Genomic DNA, 12963 nt, shown 5'->3' on the forward strand with positions numbered 1-12963 from the left:
ACTAAAAGTTATATCTGATAATCTGACAAAGGAGATTGAATAAAAGCATAAAAAATGCAATTAATTTAAAAGTGGGCAGTTTGAAGAGGAAGGAACAATAGATGAAACAAATAGAAGGTACATAGCAAAGTGATAGACAAATCTAATGGCAGCAAAATCCCATTAAGTGTAAATGGTCTAAACCAAATTAAAAGACAGAGATTGTCATATTGGATTAAAACAGAGACCACAGATATACTGCAGTATTTTCAGTACTACAGTGCACTTTAAATATAAAAACACTAATATATTAAAAAGACAAAATAAGAAACAGTTATAAAAGAAAACTGGATTTACCATATTATCCATCAAATTATATTCTAGAGGGGAAAAAACATATTGCCAGAGATAAATAACTTCTCAGAATGATAAAGTAGTGGATTAATTCAGAGGATGTAACTGAAAGAACTGCAAGGAGAAATAGATGAATCAGTTATAGCTGGAGATTTCAATTCCTCTCCCTCAAAAAACTGATAGAAGTAGACATAAAATTAGTAAGAATATATTCATCTTTTTAAATATCTGATTTTGTGGAAGAGATCATATGGATATTAGGATTTTCTAGATCAACTGGCATTCATCTTCACTTTGGAGGCCTCAGAATAATTTGTTTTCTCACCTGCTTCCAACCCAGAGCATTTGTGGAGGAAGCACACTAAGAGAATATATTTGAAACTAAGCCTTCCCAAGAGCATGTGAGGTTCACTGGCACACAAAGTAGCCCAGGGGTTGCATTCTGTCCTCACACAAAAAACCTGTTGCTAATTAAAGATTTAAGAAATACAGCTGGATAAGTAACATCAGCCCAGATGGCATTTCAAGAAACCTCTGGTGAGGCTTGAGGCAGACAGTAATTCTGCAAGATTTATCAGCCAGGTGGGGGTCTGCCATGATTGGCCCAGTACACTTCAGGTGGAAAAGTACCTACAAGGATCAGAGACTTGGAGCCAGGTAGAGACTATAAACTTCATGAAATCACTCAGAAACAGGACAGCTCTAATTCTTCTTGTGTCTGTCAGGGTTTAGTAACTGAGGAAGTGAGAGATTTTACTCATTAAGCTTCATGGAGATTTCTGTCTAGTGGTTTTTTTTTTTTTTGGTTTTTTTTTTTGTAGACTCCCTGCTGAGCAGGGAGCCCGATGCGGGACTCGATCCCGGGACTCCAGGATCATGACCTGAGCCGAAGGCAGTCGCTTAACCAACTGAGCCACCCAGGCGCCCCTGTCTAGTTTTTTTTTTTTTAAACTCTGTATAGGATACAATAATCAAATAAATTAAATGTATGCTATAAACCCTACTGAGCAAAGAGCACTATGCAAGATTTGTAAGGGATGCAGTGGTGGAATATTTCCCAGAATGTGTTCCTCAGAACATGAATTCCACCAGCAAAATGGTGGGTAACGTGTTAAAAAGGAAAAAAAAAAGGTGGGTTTGTAGCCAAATAAAATCAAGAAGTATTGGTTAAACAATATCACTAAGGTTTTGGTTTTTTTAAGTTTAAACTTGAAGAATTTATCAAAACCGGTAAAACGTAGGGAATAAAATAACTGGATGAACTGACTTTGTCACTAGATTCTTTTTTTTTTTTCACACGCAAGTGTACTTTATTGAATTCAGCTGTAGGCAGGCAAGTGTATTAATGTAAAGGGCTGGACGCTAAGGGACAGGGCCAGCAGCGCACGGTGGAAGACTTGGGTCTCCTGCCATGAGCACCTAGTGGTACCCATTGTTCTCCTGCATAGACTTTAAAAATACACTGTAGACTGTAGCGTAGACAAACACCAGAAGAACAATGGATCCAGTGGTCAGAAGGAGGCCCAGGACCAGGGCCCAGATGTTCAGACAATTGGCGGTGGAGGCATAAGTCTGGGCCCCAGTCATGTCACCCACCATCTTCTGGTCCCTGGACTTCACGGAGTAGGCGAAGGCCACGAAGCCCAGGCAGCACCAGTTCATGAAGATGGTGTTGAACAGGGACCAGACGATGTGGTCGGGCACGGCTGTCTCACTACGGATGTTGATCACAGTGGTCGTCATGGGAGCCGAGCTCTGGGGCGCCCCGAGTACAGCCACCTCGTGCTCCTCCTTGAGCATCTCATAGGTCGGGGGGACGCCGTTGTGGGCGCCGGAGAAGAAGTGCTGGGAGTTGTGGTTCATGGTGGGAGATGGAGCACCGGTGGTGTGGATGTGGGCGCCGGACCTTGCTCTTGTCACTAGATTCTTATTGTGTACCTTTGGGATTCTGTGTTTGATCACTTGGAAGAGGGAGAGAAACAGAACACACTACCTATCCTCATCTTGTGTCAGCGTTCAGAATCTTCTGCTTTGCTCATGCTATGGTTTGGGGAACCTGCAGCAGCATTAAGCCAACAAAGATGGGTTCACAATGACATGTTCTAAAGCTTGGGTGCTCTTGGTTGAGAAAAAATTATAAATTATAAATACATAATTAGGAAAGAAATGGGATATATATTTAGAATGCAAATACACAAGCAAGATGGCGGAGGGGTAGGAGACCTGGATTTCGTCTGGTCTCAGGAATTCAGCTGATTAGGGATCAAACCATTCTGAACACCTACGAACTCAACAGGAGATCGAAGAGGAGAGTAGCAACAACTCTCTGAACAGAGAAGCGACCACTTACTGGAAGGTAGGACGTGCGGAGAAGTGAATCCGAGGCGATATTCGGGAGGATAGACGGCGGGGGAGGGGGCCTCCGTCGGCCGCTTCTGGCAAGTGCTAGAGCCGCGGAGCACAAAATCGGACCTTTTAGAAGCCGGCTCCGCGGAGGGACGTCGCTGCAGTGGCTAAGCGGGGGGTGGAACCCTCGCGGGACAGTGTGGTCTCAGGACCCTCGGGGTCACAGAGAGACTGGGGGTGCCTGAGTGCGGCAGAGCTCCCAGGGATCGGAGCAGGGAAGCCGGCTGCAGAGACGGAGCCGAGGCGCGGGCTCTCAGCTCGGGGTGGCCATAAACTGTGATCCGCGGCCCAGTCGGGCCACTGCTCCTCCAGCAGGGACCCAGCAACCGGCAGAGCCGGGGCAGACTCCCCTTCCTCCCCCGGGAGGAGCGGCGCGGGAGCGCACCGCAGGGATCTGCTGGGTTTGCAGACTCCACACGGGGTCGGGTGCCAGAGATAGCAACGCTCGGTCACAGGCCGGGTGAGCACGGAGTGCGGCCGGAGACCGGGGACACGGGAGTGACTGCTTTTCTCCGGGGGCGCACTGAGGAGCGGGGCCCCGAGTTCTCAGCTCCTCCGGGTGGAGATTGGGAGGCCACCATGTTCACCCTGGTCCTCCAAAGCTGTACCGAGAGCTTGCAGGGAACAAAGGCTCCTGAGAGCAAACCCGAGCAGCTTGCTTAGCCCAGACCGACAAGGGTGGGGCAATTCCGCCTCCGGCAAAGACATTTGGGAACCACGGCAACAGGCCCCTCCCCCAGAAGATCAGCACGAACAGCCAGCAAGCCAAGACCAAGTTTACCGATCAAGGAGAACGGGAGAACTCCAGCGCTAGGGGAATACCGCACATAGAATTCATGGCTTGTTTTTTTTTTACCATGATTCATTTGTTTTTCAAAGTTAATTTTTTTAACTGTTTTTTTAATTTTTCTTTTTCCCTTTTTCAACCAACATCTTTATCAAACCCTTTTTTAAAAAAACGTTTTTTATTTTTCATTTTTAGAGTCATATTTTATTCCTTCAGAGTAGTTACCCTTATTTTTGGCATATATATATATAAGTCCTTCTCTCTTTAAAATTTTGATATACAGTTTCTTCTAACAGATCAAAATATACCTTAAATCACTAGAGTATGGCTTTGTTCTAGTCTCCTGCCTGATCACATTCTCTCCCCCTTTTTTTTTCTTTTTTTAAAAAAACTTCTTTCTTTTTTCAAACAACTTCTTATCAATTCCTTTTATAAAATCTTTTATAATTTTCCTCTTTACAGTCATCTTCCATCCCTTCATTTTATCAACCCTTATTTTGTACATATATAAGTCTTCCTTTAAAATTTTAGGAGGCACTTTTTTCTAACAGACCAAAATACACCCAAAATCTAGTGTGTGGCACTGACCTATGCACTAGGCTGATCATATTTGATCATATTCTCTTTTTTTTTTGTATTGTTCTGGTTTTGTTTTTATCTTTTTCTTTTTGTTTTTTTTTTTCTTTCTTTTCTCTTTCTTTTTTCTTTCTTTCCCTTTCTTTTTCCCTGGTTTCAGCTCTTTTCTGATTTGTATGCAGTATATTTCCTGGGGACGTTGTTAACCTGTTAGGATTTTGTTCTCTCATTCGTCTATTCTCCTCTGGACAAAATGACAAGACAAAAAAAATCACTTCAGCAAAAAGAACAAGAGGTAGTACCGTCAGCCAGGGACCTACTCAATACGGACATTACTACGATGTCAGACCTAGAGTTCAGAATCATGACTTTAAAGATACTAACTGGGCTTGAAAAAAGTGTGGAAGTTATTAGAGAAACCCTTTCTGGAGAAATAAAAGAACTAAAATCTAACAAAGTCGAAATCAAAAAGGCTATTAATGAGGTGCAATCAAAAATGGGGGCACTAACTGCTAGGATAAATGAGGCAGAAGAGAGAATCAGTGATATAGAAGACCAAATGATGGAAAATAAAGAGGCTGAGAAAAAGAGAGAAGCAACTACAGGATCACGAGGGCAGAATTCGAGAGATAAATGATACGATAAGACGAAACAACATTAGAATAATGGGGATCCCAGAAGAAGAAGAAAGAGAGAGAGGGGCAGAAGGTATATTGGAGCAAATTATAGCAGAGAACTTCCCTATAGTGGGGAAGGAAACAGGCATCAAAATCCAGGAGGCACAGAGAACCCCTCTCAAAATCAATAAAAATAGGTCAACACCCCGACATCTAATAGTAAAACGTACGAGTCTCAGAGACAAAGAGAAAATCCTGAAAGCAGCTCGAGAGAAGAGATATGTAACCTACAATGGTAGAAACATTAGATTGGCAACAGACCTATCCACAGAGACCTGGCAGGCCAGAAAGGCCTGGCATGAGACCTTCAGAGCACTAAACGAGAAAAATATGCAGCCAAGAATATTATATCCAGGTAGGCTGTCACTGAAAATTGAAGGGGAGATAAAAAGCTTCCAGGACAAACAAAAACTAAAGGAATTTGCAAACACGAAACCAGCCCTCCAAGAAATATTGAAAGGGGTCCTCTAAGCAAAGAGAGAGCCGAAAAGCAGCACAGATCAGAAAGGAACAGAGACAACATACAGTAACAGTCACCGTACAGGCAATACAATGGCACTAAATTCCTACCTTTCAATAGTTACCCTGAATGTAAATGGGCTCAATGCCCCAATCAAAAGACACAGGCTATCAGATTGGATTCAAAAACAAGACCCATCAATATGCTGTCTGCAAGAGACTCATTTTAGACCCAAAGACACCCCCAGATTGAAAGTGAGGGGGTGGAAAACCATTTACCATGCTAATGGACACCAAAAGAAAGCTGGGGTGGCCATCCTTCTATCAGACAAATTAGATTTTAAAACAAAGACTGTAATAAGAGATGAGGAAGGACACTATATCCTACTTAAAGGGTCTATCCAACAAGAAGATCTAACAATTGTAAATATCTATGCCCCTAACATGGGAGCAGCCAATTACATAAGGCAATTAATAACAAAAGCAAAGAAACACATTGACAACAATACAATAATAGTGGGGGACTTTAACACCCCCCTGACTGAAATGGACAGATCATCTAAGCAAAAGATCAACAAGGAAATAAAGACTTTAAATGACACACTGGACCAAATGGACTTCACAGACATATTCAGAACATTCCATCCCAAAGCAACGGAATACACATTCTTCTCTAGTGCCCATGGGACATTCTCCAGAATTGATCACATCCTAGGTCACAAATCAGGTCTCAACCGGTACCAAAAGATTGGGATCATTCCCTGCATGTTTTCAGGCCACAATGCTTTGAAACTAGAACTCAATCACAAGAGGAAAGTGGGAAAGAACTCAAATACATGGAGGCTAAAGAGCATCCTACTAAAGAATGAATGGGTCAACCAGGAAATTAAAGAAGAATTTAAAAAATTCATGGAAACCAATGAAAATGAAAACACACTGTTCAAAATCTTTGGGATACAGCAAAGGCAGTCCTGAGAGGAAAGTATATAGCAATACAAGCCTTTCTCAAGAAACAAGAAAGGTCTCAAATACACAGCCTAACCCTACACCTAAAGGAGCTGGAGAAAGAACAGCAAAGAAAGCCTAAACCCAGCAGGAGAAGAGACATAATAAAGATCAGAGCAGAAATCAATAAAATAGAAACGAAAAGAACAGTAGAACAGATCAACGAAACTAGGAGCTGGTTCTTTGAAAGAATTAACAAGATTGATAAACCCCTGGCCAGACTGATCAAAAAGAAAAGAGAAATGACCCAAATCAACAAAATCATGAATGAAAGAGGAGAGATCACAACCAACACCAAAGACATACAAACAATTCTAAGAACATATTATGAGCAACTCTATGCCAGCAAATTAGATAACCTGGAAGAAATGGGTGCATTCCTAGAGATGTATCAACTACCAAAATTGAACCAGAAAGAAACAGAAAACCTGAACAGACCTATAACCACTAAGGAAATTGAAGCAGTCATCAAAAATCTCCCAACAAACAAAAGCCCAGGGCCAGAAGGCTTCCCAGGGGAATTCTATCAGACATTTAAAGAAGAATTAATACCTATTCTCCTGAAACTGTTCCAAAAAATAGAAATGGAAGGAAAACTTCCAAACTCATTTTATGAGGCCACCATTACCTTGATCCCAAAACCAGACAAAGACCGCATCAAAAAGGAGAATTACAGACCAATATCCTTGATGAACATGGATGCAAAAATTCTCACCAAAATACTAGCCAATAGGATCCAACAGTACATTAAAAGGATTATTCACCACGACCAAGTGGGATTTATCCCTGGGCTGCAAGGCTGGTTCAACATCCGCAAATCAATCAACGTGATACAATGCATTAACAAAAGAAAGAACAAGAATCATAGGATCCTCTCAATAGATGCAGAGAAAGCATTTGACAAAGTACAGCATCCGTTCTTGATCAAAACTCTTCAGAGGATAGGGATAGAGGGTACATACCTCAATATCATAAAAGCCATCTATGAAAAACCTACAGCGAATATCATTCTCAATGGGGAAAAGCTGAGAGCTTTTCCCCTAAGGTCGGGAACGCGGCAGGGATGTCCACTCTCACCACTGCTGTTCAACATAGTATTAGAAGTCCTAGCCACAGCAATCAGACAACAAAAAGAAATCCAAGGCATCCAAATCGGCAAAGAGGAGGTCAAACTCTCACTCTTTGCAGATGATATGATACTGTATGTGGAAAACCCAAAAGACTCCACCCCAAAACTGCTAGAACTCATACAGGAATTCAGTAAAGTAGCAGGATATAAAATCAATGCACAGACATCAGTGGCATTCCTATACACCAACAACAAGACAGAAGAGAGACAAATCAAGGAGTCGATCCCATTTACAATTGCACCCAAAACCATAAGATACCTAGGAATAAGTTTAACCAAAGAGGCAGAGGATCTGTACTCAGAAAACTATAAAATACTCATGAAAGAAATTGAAGAAGACACAAAGAAATGGAAAAACGTTCCATGCTCATGGATTGGAAGAACAGACATTGTGAAGATGTCCATGCTACCTAGAGCAATCTACACATTCAGTGCAATCCCCATCAAAATACCATCCACTTTTTTCAAAGAAATGGAACAAATAATCCTAAAATTTGTATGGAACCAGAAGAGACCCCGAATAGCCAGAGGAATCTTGAAAAAGAAAAGCAAAGCTGGCGGCATCACAATTCCGGACTTCCAGCTCTATTACAAGGCTGTCATCGTCAAGACAGTATAGTACTGGCACAAAAACAGACGCATAGATCAGTGGAACAGAATCGAGAGCCCAGAAATGGACCCTCAACTCTATGGTCAACTCATCTTTGACAAAGCAGGAAAGAATGTCCAGTGGCAAAAAGACAGTCTCTTCCACAAATGGTGTTGGGAAAATTGGACAGCCACCTGCAGAAGAATGAAACTGGACCATTTCCTTACACCACACACAAAAATAGACTCCAAATGGTTGAAAGACCTAAACGTGAGACAGGAGTCCATCCAAATCCTAAAGGAGAACACAGGTAGCAACCTCTTTGACCTCAGCCGCAGCAACTTCTTCCTAGAAACATCGCCAAAGGCAAGGGAAGCAAGGGCAAAAATCAACTATTGGGATTTCATCAAGATCAAAAGCTTTTGCACAGCAAAAGAAACAGTCCACAAAACCAAAAGACAACCGACAGAATGGGAGAAAATATTTGCAAATGACATATCAGATAAAGGGCTAGTATCCAAAATCTATAAAGAACTTATCAAACTCAACACCCAAAGAACAAATAATCCAATCAAGAAATGGGCAGAAGACATGAACAGACATTTTTCCAAAGAAGACATCCAAATGGCCAACAGACACGTGAAAAAGTGCTCAACATCGCTCGGCATCAGGGAAATCCAAATCAAAACCTCCATGAGATACCACCTCACACCCGTCAGAATGGCTAAAATTAACAAGTCAGGAAACGACAGATGTTGGCGGGGATGTGGAGAAAGGGGAACCCTCCTACACTGTTGGTGGGAATGGAAGCTGGTGCAGCCACTCTGGAAAACAGTATGGAGGTTCCTCAAACAGTTGAAAATAGAGCTACCATACGATCCAGCAATTTGACTACTAGGTATTTACCCCAAAGATACAAATGTAGGGATCCGAAGGGGTACGTGCACCCCAATGTTTATAGCAGCAATGTCCACAATAGCCAAACTGTGGAAAGAGCCAAGATGTCCATCGACAGATGAATGGATCAAGAAGCAGTGGTATATATACACAATGGAATATTATGCAGCCATCAAAAGGAATGAGGTCTTGCCATTTGCAACGACGTGGATGGAACTGGAGGGTGTTATGCTGAGTGAAATAAGTCAGAGAAAGACATGTATCACATGACCTCACTGATATGAGGAATTTTTAACCTCAGGAAACAAACTGAGGGTTGCTGGAGTGGTGGGGGGTGGGAGGGATGGGGTGGCTGGGTGATAGACATCGGGGAGGGTATGTGCTATGGTGAGCGCTGTGAATTGTGCAAGACTGTTGAATCACAGATCTGTACTTCTGAAACAAATAATGCAACATATGTTAAGAAAAAAAAAGAAGAAGCTAGCAGGAGGGGAAGAATGAAGGGGAGTAAGTCGGAGGGGGAGACGAACCACGAGAGACGGTGGACTCTGAAAAACAAACTGGGGGTTCTAGAGGGGAGGAGGGTGGGGGGATGGGCTAGCCTGGTGATGGGTATTAAAGAGGGCACGTTCTGCATGGAGCACTGGGTGTTATGCACAAACAATGAATCATGGAACACTACATCAAGAACTAATGATGTCATGTATGGTGATTAACATAACAATAAAAAATTTAAAATAAAGACATGCAAAACCAGTTCACTAAAAGTTGAGAAGCATTACTGGGAGAATTAAAGCCAAACTTAATGCAGAGATATGTCATGCTTATAGACTAGAAAACTCAATATTTTTAAGGAAACTATTTTCCCCAAACTGACCTATAGATCTGAAATCCTAACATGGTTTACTGTGGAAATTGACCAACTGATTCTAAACTGTATATGAAAATACAAAAAAAAAGTTAAAATTATCTTGAAGTACAAAGTTAGGGGATGCAGAAGACTTGATGTCAAGCCTTACTACAGAAGACAGTCACTGGTCTGTGGACACAGAGATTATAAGCACAGAACAGAAGTCAGAAACAGACTCATGTATATTCAACTGATTTTTTAGTAAGGCCCCAGGGCATCTCAACAGAGAAATTCCTTTGAAAAAAATGGTACTTCGTTAACTGAGTAAAATGGGGTGAGATTTAGACTGACTCCTAAATCTGATTTTTCACAACATTTGAGATGGATCATGGACCTAAACTTAAGTTCTCTCCAAAGTCACAGGAGGGTAGCTTTTCAAACTTCAGATAAGTAAGAATTTCTTAGAAAGGATAAGCCCCCAAAATCATAACCATAAAAGAAACAGGGTAAGTGGGAAACTAATGATAATTTAAAATGCCCACTCCTCAAAAGATACAAAGAAAATGAAAAGGCGAGACACAAATCGGGAGAAAATATTTTCAGTGCACGTATCTGGTCACGGAGTGAAGGAAGCATTGTATGTGGTACCGGGGTCGATGGACAGATGAATTTACACATTTGTCAAAACTCATAGAGCTAAAGCAAACAAACAAAAAATATCTCTGAGTCAACTTTAATGTATGCAAACTGAAAAATAGAAATTAGCCAGAATGTCAAGGATCCCAGGATGGAATGGCAAACAAATCTAAGTATCACAGATGTATGACATAATCCCAATGAAGGAGGAAGTAGTGGAGAACCTGAGCAAAGTTAGCTTGGAAAATGGTGTTTTGATCTGGAAACTGTAAGACTAAAGACAAAGAACTATAATTTTATATTTGCTTCTCCTGGCAGGGTGGGTTAATAACGAGTAAACTACATGTACAATGGTGTTGAGCAAATAGGAAATGGATGGTGGGTGGCTGGAGCTCAATTTCTTATTGTTGGAAAAGGAAGTCACTAGTAAGCAAGAAGGCAAGGCTTCAGTGACCCCAGGGGAGTGTGGATTGGTGAGAGTCATCAGTATGAGCTCATGTGTGGATACACACACACATACACACACACACACACACAATCATGGGTATAGAGACACTGGTTACTACACATACATATGCCATCTAGCCCTGCCCACTGAGACAGCCTTGACACCTGGTACCAACATCCAGGTTTTGGTGTCTAAATATCATTCTCCTAGAAAAGGAACCAGGATCCCTTGCAGAAATGTCTGATTTGAGAACAGTGATGGGGAATGTACAAGATGAGCCCAGAGCATCTCCTCAGTCCAGAAACTATGGAAGTGTTGTCCAAAACTGAAAGGATGGGCATATAATCCAAAGGCCATGACAAACCCAAGAGAGCCACCAAGGGCCAAAGCTGGAACCACTTGAAAGACAGAAAAAAATAATGTAGTTTGAATTATAATCCACAGGACAAAATAAGTCTGTGGTCATATAAATAAATGGTTGAATATACAAATAAATGAAGAAGAGGAGGCAAATCTCCCTTACAGAAAAATCTCAAACAGTGTATGTGGATACCCTTCTCTATTGGAGGTCCAGCTTAATCCATCTCCCACCCCTTGAGAGTGGTCTGAATTTAGTGACTCACTCATGGGAACAGAGTAAAGGGAAAAGTAATAACTTCATACTGGAAGAACCTGGCCAACACTCCCTAACTAAGGGGTCAGGTAAATATGCCACTGATGCTTTGCAGAGGCCAGGTAACCCCACAGGAGGTGATAAGGACACTTCACCTCTGTGGTATTCTCTCCAAAAACTCCTAACCAAGTCTAATTAGGAGGAAATATATCCACATTCTGCAAAGTACCTGACCGGGACTCTTTAATACTGTGAAGGTCCTCTCTCTCTCTCAAATAAATAAATAAAATCTTTAAAAAGGGGAGGCACCTGGGTGGCTCAGTTGGTTAAGTATCTGCCTTCAGCTCAGGTCATGATCCCAGGGTCTTGGGATCGAATCCCGCATTGAGCTCCCTGCTCAGCTGGGAGTCTGCTTCTCCCTCTGCCTCTCCCCCTACTCGTGCTCTCTCTCTCTCTCTCTCTCTCTCTCTCAAATAAATAAATAAAATCTTAAAAAAACTATCAAGGTCATCAAAAACAAGGACAATGTGAGACAGTCACAGACTGGAGGAAGCCAAGGAAACATGACAACCAAATGCAGATTGTATCCAGGGACAGGAAATGACCATTAATTAAACACTAGCAAAATCCCAGTGAGGGATGAATTTTGTTGACCAGTAAGTTACTGATACTGATTTTTAGTTTTGATAAAGGTACCAGGGTACTGTAAGAGGGTGACATTAGGGAAGGTGATAGTGGATGAGGGGCACAGGGGCACTCTCTGAGCTACTTCTGTAAATCTGTAAATCCAAAATCCAATAGAAAGTTTACTTTTAAAAAATCTTATCGTGCAGTGGTTAGCCCAGCAGAGGGATTCAATAAATATTGTTGAATGAAAGGATTATAGATATGAATGACTTAGTGCATCTGGAACACAGTAAGTAATCACTAATATGATAGTTTAAGGTAACAATTACAAAGTAATAATAAATTGTCCTCAATTACGGATCACACTCGGGTCTTTATAGTAAACACTTATCAAGATACAACCCCAAACTGCTTTTAGCATAGCTTTTTAGGTCTTTTTATTGTGTGGATCATACACAAATTTCTCTCCATAACAATTCTCTTATCTATAAAGATCAGATCTGACATCTTTAAGCCAGAAGAACACAGCATAAAATTCAAGGTCTCCTTTTTAATAATACATGTTAGATTCCCAGGAACAAAGAGAAATCTGATTACTCTTCTCGAATTCTTCTTTGCCTTTTGCACTAAAACTAGTTTTGGATCAATGTTTATTTTCAAAGGTATACTTTTTTTTTGATGTTGTCATGGGTGGTTTGAAAAATTATTAAACCTTATTCTTCCCAGTAGTCCATCCCACAATGGGACAAACACAAGTTGAACTTTAGGATTATTCACTGAAGTCCTAGGTGTTCTTACAGGTTAAGTCAAAGGCATGCCAGAGCTCAACAGAAATCCCCACGTGATACCATATCTGAAACCCACCTTGACAGAAAGAATGTGAAGGACTGATGGAATTTTAAAATGCATGCGTTCCCTTTCTTTTCAACTC

The 12963-nt window shown here is 41.5% G+C and overlaps 1 protein-coding gene across 1 annotated transcript; it reads right to left on the reverse strand.

Moving 5' to 3' along the window:
- Positions 1–1737: 1737 nt before the first annotated feature.
- On the reverse strand, positions 1738–2241 carry LOC113938011 (interferon-induced transmembrane protein 1-like). The gene has a single exon (XM_035728978.1). The coding sequence runs from the start codon at positions 2194–2196 to the stop codon at positions 1753–1755; it is 444 nt and encodes a 147-aa protein (XP_035584871.1). The 5' UTR covers positions 2197–2241; the 3' UTR covers positions 1738–1752.
- Between the last annotated feature and the right edge of the window lie 10722 nt (positions 2242–12963).

This window comes from Zalophus californianus, chromosome 8 (genome assembly GCF_009762305.2).
Source record: "Zalophus californianus isolate mZalCal1 chromosome 8, mZalCal1.pri.v2, whole genome shotgun sequence".
Taxonomy (NCBI): Eukaryota; Metazoa; Chordata; class Mammalia; order Carnivora; family Otariidae; genus Zalophus; species Zalophus californianus.